General features: G+C 39.1%; 1 protein-coding gene across 1 annotated transcript; it reads right to left on the reverse strand.

The window, feature by feature from the left end:
* Positions 1 to 4,491: 4,491 nt before the first annotated feature.
* rho (rhodopsin) lies at positions 4,492 to 6,086 on the reverse strand. Its single transcript, XM_015602375.3, has one exon. The coding sequence runs from the start codon at positions 5,978 to 5,980 to the stop codon at positions 4,922 to 4,924; it is 1,059 nt and encodes a 352-aa protein (XP_015457861.2). The 5' UTR covers positions 5,981 to 6,086; the 3' UTR covers positions 4,492 to 4,921.
* Between the last annotated feature and the right edge of the window lie 1,527 nt (positions 6,087 to 7,613).

Consider the following 7,613-nt stretch of genomic DNA (forward strand, 5'->3'; position numbering starts at 1 on the left):
AAAAGCACCTTTGCAAGCGTGTATCTGTGAGTGATAAAAGTAGGCTTTGAACAGTGAACGCTGCACACACGGCATTCGGTGTGAAAGTGTTTAGCATGGAGCAGCATCAGAGACTTTTTTTATATTTATATGTTTGTTTATAGCTATGGTAATTATTAGGCTAATATATCAGGTTAAACTGCAACTGAACAGCTGTTTAGCTCAAATGAAAGGAGAATGTTTCATAGTTGGGTCGGATTGAACACAGAATGCTGTCTGTAAAGCCTCAGCGAAAGCAACTTTCCAAGCTTATGCATTAGGGAAGCTTATGATTCAGGGAAGCCCCTGAATCACACACATTCCCCCCAAGTTGGTGGAGCCTGTTTTATATAGAGAACAGGGATCTAGCATAGTCTGCTTATCAGAACACACATTTGCTGCTGCGCTGTTAAACATAGTGTTTTCAGGTGTTTTCAATCAATGGGAGTTTAATCAGGTGTGAGTGGGCGGAGCATGTTATATTTAAAGAACAGAGATATATCAAAGTCTGCTCTTAACAATGTTTAATGTTTGTGGAAGTGTATCACAGCACGGACAAAGGAGAGTTCGAGGACCTCAGAAAAAGAGCTGTTGATGCTCATCAGACTGGAAAAGGCTACAAAACCTCACTAAAGAGTTTGGACTCCAGCAATCCATGGTCAGACAGATCACAGTGTACAAATGGAGGAAATTCAAGACCATCATTTCCCTCTCCAGGAGTGTTCGTCCAGCAAAGATCACTCCAAGAACAAGGTGTGTAACAGTTGATGAGGTTTTAAGGGACCCCAGGGTGACTTCTAAGCTACTGAAGGCCTCTCTTACATTGGCTGATGTTAATGTGCATGACTTTACCATAAGGAGAACACTGAACAACAATGCTGTGTATGGCAGGGTTGCAAAGGAAAAGCTACTGCTTTCCATAATGAACATCGCTGCTAATCTGCAGTTTTTTGGAGGGGTTTCACAAAAAAACTGTATGCCACGTTCACATTCAGCAAAGTAAAGTAAATAATGGAGAAGTCCAGTGTGAAATTGAAAGAAAAAAAAATGACAAAGGACATCTTGGTCAATTCATAAAAGGTGTATTCAAATTGCAGAGGTTAAAACATTATCAAACTATCCAAATTAAAACCACCAGAATCTGACCAACCACCAAGCCGAGCATTACACAGCATGAACAAAATCAACTAGCTCAGATGACCAGCATGACCATCAAAGAACAGCTTAGATCTTCCAGAACCAGCTACCAGTAAAAGCTGGTCTGGATCTGGATTTTTCAGCAGGGCCTCATTATTATATATTAATAGATCAATAGATTAATCAGTGGTGCACTGGGCTGCAGCTCTCTGCATCTATCACAACATTAAAAGCATCATAAGAAAGTGTTCTGGCTCCACATCTCACAAGGTTAAGGATGTTGCCTGGTACAAGACTGACATCACCGCTAGACCAACACTCCCACCACAATCTACAGCCAGCTAACCTCATGGGTGGTCGCCATGGCAACGGAGCGAGATGTGTTCTCAAGCACTTTTATGAAACCTGAAGGCAAAACATATAATAAACAATAAATCTTGATGTGGAGCGATGTGAACTGTATAGAAAATTGACATGATCGATACTGAGATTCAGGTGGACAGTGGTTTCCGGTTGAGAGTATTCTGTGCATGATCAAAGACAATTTCCTGTGTTTTTGCCACATTTAGATTAAAGTGGTTCATGTTACACCTTTCTACATAAAAAATATACATTGGTGTGAAAAAGTGTTCGCTTCCTTCAGGATTTCTTCTTTTTTTGCAGTTTGTCTGTTAAATGTTTTAGATTTTATTTTAAATTACTCCAAGAGTGCAGTGACGATTCATCCAAGAGGTCACAAAAGACCCAAAACAACATCCAAAGAAACTCAAGAACAAATGAGAAAGAAGGTAATTGAGATCTATCAGTCTGGAAAAGGTAATAGAGCCATTTTTAAAGGTTTGGAACTCCAGCCAACCATAGTGAGAGCCTTCATCCACAAATGGTGAGAACGTGGAACAGTGATGAACCTTCCCAGGAGTGACTGGCCGACAAAAATTACCCCAAGAGTGCAGTGACGACTCATCCAAGAGGTCACAAAAGACCCAAAACAACATCCAAAGACACTCAAGAACAAATGAGAAAGAATTTAATTGAGATCTTTCAGTCTGTAAAATGCAATAGAGCCATTTTTAAAGTTTTGGGACTCCAGCCAACCACAGTGAGAGCCATCATCCACAAAAAGTGGGAACACGGAACAGTGGTTGGTCGACCAAATGGAAGAAAAAATCTCTGCAAAATATATTCTCAGGTCATCATCACATTGTGGTAAGTTCAGAATGGCAGTATCTTTAGATATTTTAAACAGAGTCCAAGTATTGTGATATAAAATGACTGTAAAACATCTAAACAATGTTGTAAATCTATCAGAGGTGTGTGTGTGTGTGTGTGTGTGTGTGTGTTGCTGAGTCAGTGTAAGTAGTTAGTGTAATATATGTAAGCAGATGACCTACTTCATGTGTACCAGGGCCAGCTGTGTCCTCTGAAAATCTGAAACTATAATTACCTCTATAACTACCGCTGGAGTGTTCATCTGAGTTCTGCACTCAGCACTGAGGAGCACCTGGACTACAGCAGAGACTCAGAGAGGATTTAGTGACTCACACACTGTGCTGAGGTCCGTTACACACTGCAGCACTGAGAGATAAACTTTAGATTAACACACATCTCTCACTCTCTCTCCAGCTGGGTTATAGTGAGTAACACAGTGAGCTGCAGTGTATATGTAATAGAATAATAAATAAAACTTTATGATATTAATCTACTAAACACACTGAATACAGTGATACAGAGGAAACAAAAAGCACTTACTTTATTATTAAAACATTATTTTTATTTTTTCAATTAAAAAGCTGTTAGACCTTTTATTTTGTAACTTTTGTAAAAAAAAATGTTACAAACAAAATGAATAATCATGTCAGTGAGTATAATAAAACTACGACTAACAATAATAATAATAATAATAATAATAATAATAATAATACAGCAAATATTACAGCAACAATAATAATAATAGGCTATTTATTTACGTACTCATAATTTATTTATTTATTTATTTATTTATTCATGCATTTCACAACAATACAAAAAACAATAATAATAAACTTCTCTTTTTGGAGAACCCTTTTTTTTTGTTTAATCTTTATGTAATTTGTGGACAACTGTTCACATAAAAAAATAAAATGTGCTTTATTTAGACTATAAATAATCTATGGAAGGGTTTAATTATTGTCGCTGTCTTAATAGGTGTTGTTTTATCATGTTATCTTTTATTGTTAATGATTGCATCAGTGTGTGTGGATACAAGATTTTATTCTTTCATCTGGTAATATTATAATAATAATAATAATAATAATAATAATAATAATAATAATAATAATATAGCAATGATCACAGCGGCAAAATTAATAGACTGTTTATTTATGTACACTTTATTGATGTATTTATGTATTAATTTATCTAATTATTTATTTATTTATTTTAACAACAATAAAAAAACACTAATAATAAACCATTGGAAGGGTTTAATTATTGTCTCTGTGTTTATAGCTGTTGTTTTATCATGTTATTTTTTATTGTTATTGAGTGCATCATTGTGTGTGAATACAGGATATATAAATAATATAAACCAGTAATATAAATAATAATAACAACACAGAGCATGTGTTTTTATTCTCCTCACCCTGATCCTGATGTTCATTTCTTATTATAGATCTTCCTCATTATCATCTTCACTATCTTGTCTCCCTCCTGGAGCGTGTTGTGTTGAATGTTGTTTTGTTTGTATAGGTGAAGGTGAAGGACAGCAGTACTCAGCTGGTAAACACACCTCTCCATTATCATAAAGATAGCAATGTAAGTGTGTGTGAGTGAATGTGAACTATACATAATTCTAATCTGCTTATCCATCATTTGCCACACTGACCTCAGGAACGATTAACCCCTCAGTGCTTATGCCACCTGATTCATACTCATAAATATCTGTGACATAATTCCTCATAAAGCTCGTCCAGCTTAATCCAAGGTGACTGTGAAGCTCGCTGCCCACTTAGCTTTAAACTGGGATAGACCTACTTATTACCCACCATTAGATCTGTTATAGACTCTTAATTTGTAATGTAAGTTACCTACAAGTTTTACAGCATTGACTTCTTTTTCTACCCTTTCTTTTATCTACTAAGAGTCTTGAGTTAGTCTTGAGTCAGTGTTGAGTGTGAGGAGAGTGTACAAAGTGTATAAAGTGTTGTGAGCTTTCAATAAGCAGCAATGAGAGTAATTTGATTCAACACACTGAACTCATGTTTCTCATTTCAGATAAGTCTGTTTTTATTCATTTCAAAAAACTAGTTGAACATTTCCGGTTAACAGTGCGGCTCAATTAAAACATGAACAGGGCGATTCATTTGCCAAGTGCATTTTATTTTTACGTTGCCTTGATTACATGCCTCTACAATCACAACAAAGCCAGTAACATTAGGAGTCCAACAGTAAGAGGGCTAAGATATTTTTTCTTTTCACCACATCTGAACAGAAAAAAAAATCAAAGAGCAAAAACACCTTACGCACAATTACGTTGGACTTGCTGAATGTACAGAAACATCTTGGACGTAGTCCGTCCTTTCTCTCAACTGTCTTTAGGTTGAACCAATTGGGTTTCGTAAAAATACAAAAAAGTGAGTTGACAGAGACATTAATTTCGGGAGTGGTAGCGGTCGCTTGGTTCTCTTCGCTGAAGTCTTGGTCATGGTGGTGTCGTTGGCCGTTTGCTTGAGGTGGCCGGCAGGTTTCGCGGAGGGCTGTGAGTGTCGTCGTGCGAGCGCACGGCCGTTTATGCCGGGGACACGGAGGAGACGGACGAGGCCTCGGTCTTGGAGGCGGTGGTGGAGGCGCCCTCTTCCTCCTCGAATGGGTTCTTGCCGCAGCACAGAGTGGTGATCATGCAGTGGCGGAACTGCTTGTTCAAGCAGATGTAGATGACCGGGTTGTAGATGGAAGAGCTCTTGGCAAAGAAGGCCGGGACGGTCATGAAGATGGGGCCGAACTCGGAGCCCTGGTTGGTGAAAATCCACCAGGAAACACTGGCATAGGGCAGCCAGCAGACCAAGTAGGCAATGAACATGAGGATGACCATGCGGGTGACCTCGCGCTCTGCCCTCTGGGTGGTCTCGGACTCCTGCTGCTGGGCGGCAGCCTCCTTGACGGTGCAGACCAGACGGCCGTAGCAGAAGGTGATGACGAAGAGTGGGGTCAGGAAGTGCACCACGAACATGTAGATGACAAAGGACTCATTGTTGAAGCCCTCGGCGCGGGTGTAGTAGTCGATACCGCATGAGCACTGCATTCCCTCGGGGATGTAACGGGACCAGCCGACCAGGGGCGGCACGGTGCAAGCCAAGGCCATGAACCAGGTGAACGCGACGCCCATGATGGCGTGGTTCTCTCCGAAGCGGAAGTTGCTCATGGGCTTGCAGACGACCACCCATCTCTCAATGGACAGCACGACCAGGCACCAGAGTGAGTTGATACCGCCGAAGGTCGCGAAGAAGCCTTCCAGGTTGCAGCCGAGGCGCCCGAAGACGAAGTAGCCGTTCAGCGATGTGTACATTGTGGTAGTGAAGCCGCCGAAGACCATGAACAAGTCAGCCACAGCCAAGTTCAGCAGGATGTAGTTTAGGGGCGTACGCAGCTTCTTGTGCTCGATGGTGACGTACAGTGTGAGGAAGTTGACGGGGAAGCCGACCAGGATGAGGAAGAACATGTAGGCAGCCAGGCAAGCGTACGCCCATGGAGGCGCCAGGTAGTACTGAGGGTATTCATATGGGCTCCTCACAACGCCGGTGGCATTGGACATGGGCACGTAGAAGTATGGACCCTCTGTCCCGTTCATGGTTGCGGTTGAGTGGTGGCGGTGGCCCTTCTGCGATGTTCTTTGGCTATGCTGGAGGAACAAGTCAGGACCGAGCTACAGAGGGAGAGCCGGTGCGGCCCTATGCTTTATAACACACCTGGGATTACCGCCGCTTTCCACCCGTCAGCACAAAATGATTTAGGCCACAGATAATAAAATAATCCCATCCATCGCTGTGCTGCGTATCTGGCAACTCATCAAGTTATTAAGGTTACCTGTCCAACCAGGTGCTTGGTCCAATTCTCGCAGAGACCTACACCTGCTGACTGGTTAAGTCTCGCTCTGATTGTCAGCAGTAAGCGACATTAAACTGGGTGAAAATAGTCACTATGTGGAGAAGAAAAGTGCATTAGTGCACTTTTTCTCTGCTATCATTTAGAAATAAGTTTGCAAAGTTTTCCATTGTACTGAATATAATAATAATAATAATAATAATAATAATAATAATAATAATAATAATAATAATAATAATAATAATAATAATCTTTGGATACATACATTTATATAATAAAAAGCACAGAGTTGAATTGGCAACAATTCTTGTACAGATTCTGTAAATGGTTCTAATGAATCACATGCAATAGTGTTTAGGTGAAGCAAATATAAATAAACTCTGACTGCTCAGTGCACCATGACCTTTTTCCTTTTCATATTTTTAAAGGTGTTTGTAAAGCAATTGATTTCTTTTTAAATGTGTTAACAAACATATTTGCAGAAATTTGTTTTTGAGAAATGTCTGAAATAACAAAAAACATGCAGAGCTTTCAGACCTCAAATAATGCAAAGAAAACTAGTTGATATTCATAAAGTTTTAAGAGTTCAGAAATTAATATTTGGTGGAATAACCCTGTTTTTTAATCACAGTTTTTTTATGCATCTTGGCATCATGTTCTCCTCCACCAGTCTTACACACTGCTTTTGGATAACTTTATGCCTTTACTCCTGATGCAAAAAATAAAGCAGTTCTGTTTGGTTTGATGGCTTGTGATCATCCATCTTCCTCTTGATTAAATTCCAGAGGTTTACAATTTGGTAAAATCGAAGAAACTCATCAGTATACATATGCATAAATAAAACTGACCATCAAGTCACATGTTCGTAATATATATGCTAAAATATGTTTTTACCAGTGATCAGTTTAATTAAATTCATATTACATCATATTAAATGATGAGCTAAATAAAACAATTCTAAACAGTGACAGTGGACTCACAGTGTGCTTTAATACATAAATCTTCAGAAAAGAAATAAACAGTCAGGTGATGCCATTAGTTATTTACACCCATGACATGGCTCCTGTGGACCCATACTTTCCTTATAATTTTTATAATATTTATTTGGCATTTTGTTTTTGTATAGCATGTAAATCATATAATTAATTGTCGTGTGTAGATTACTGCAGTTTTATTAGTGGAAAGCTAGTTATTTACCAAAAATAATGTACTCATCTTTTACACATCACTGTGGAGACGACACTTCTGTGGTACTTGAAATATAAAATAATTAAATAGTTAAAACAGCTTCTTGTTTTGAATGTAAACTCTGTACTAGAACACACACATTACTGGAACTTTTCAAACGGACCTGCACTACACATCCTATACCTGCACTA

Source organism: Astyanax mexicanus, chromosome 12 (assembly GCF_023375975.1).
Source record: "Astyanax mexicanus isolate ESR-SI-001 chromosome 12, AstMex3_surface, whole genome shotgun sequence".
Taxonomy (NCBI): Eukaryota; Metazoa; Chordata; class Actinopteri; order Characiformes; family Acestrorhamphidae; genus Astyanax; species Astyanax mexicanus.

What these genes read in the sequence shown, in the direction of transcription:
- rho (XM_015602375.3), bottom strand. Translation starts at nt 5,980, where the DNA reads ATGAACGGGACAGAGGGTCCATACTTCTACGTGCCCATGTCCAATGCC.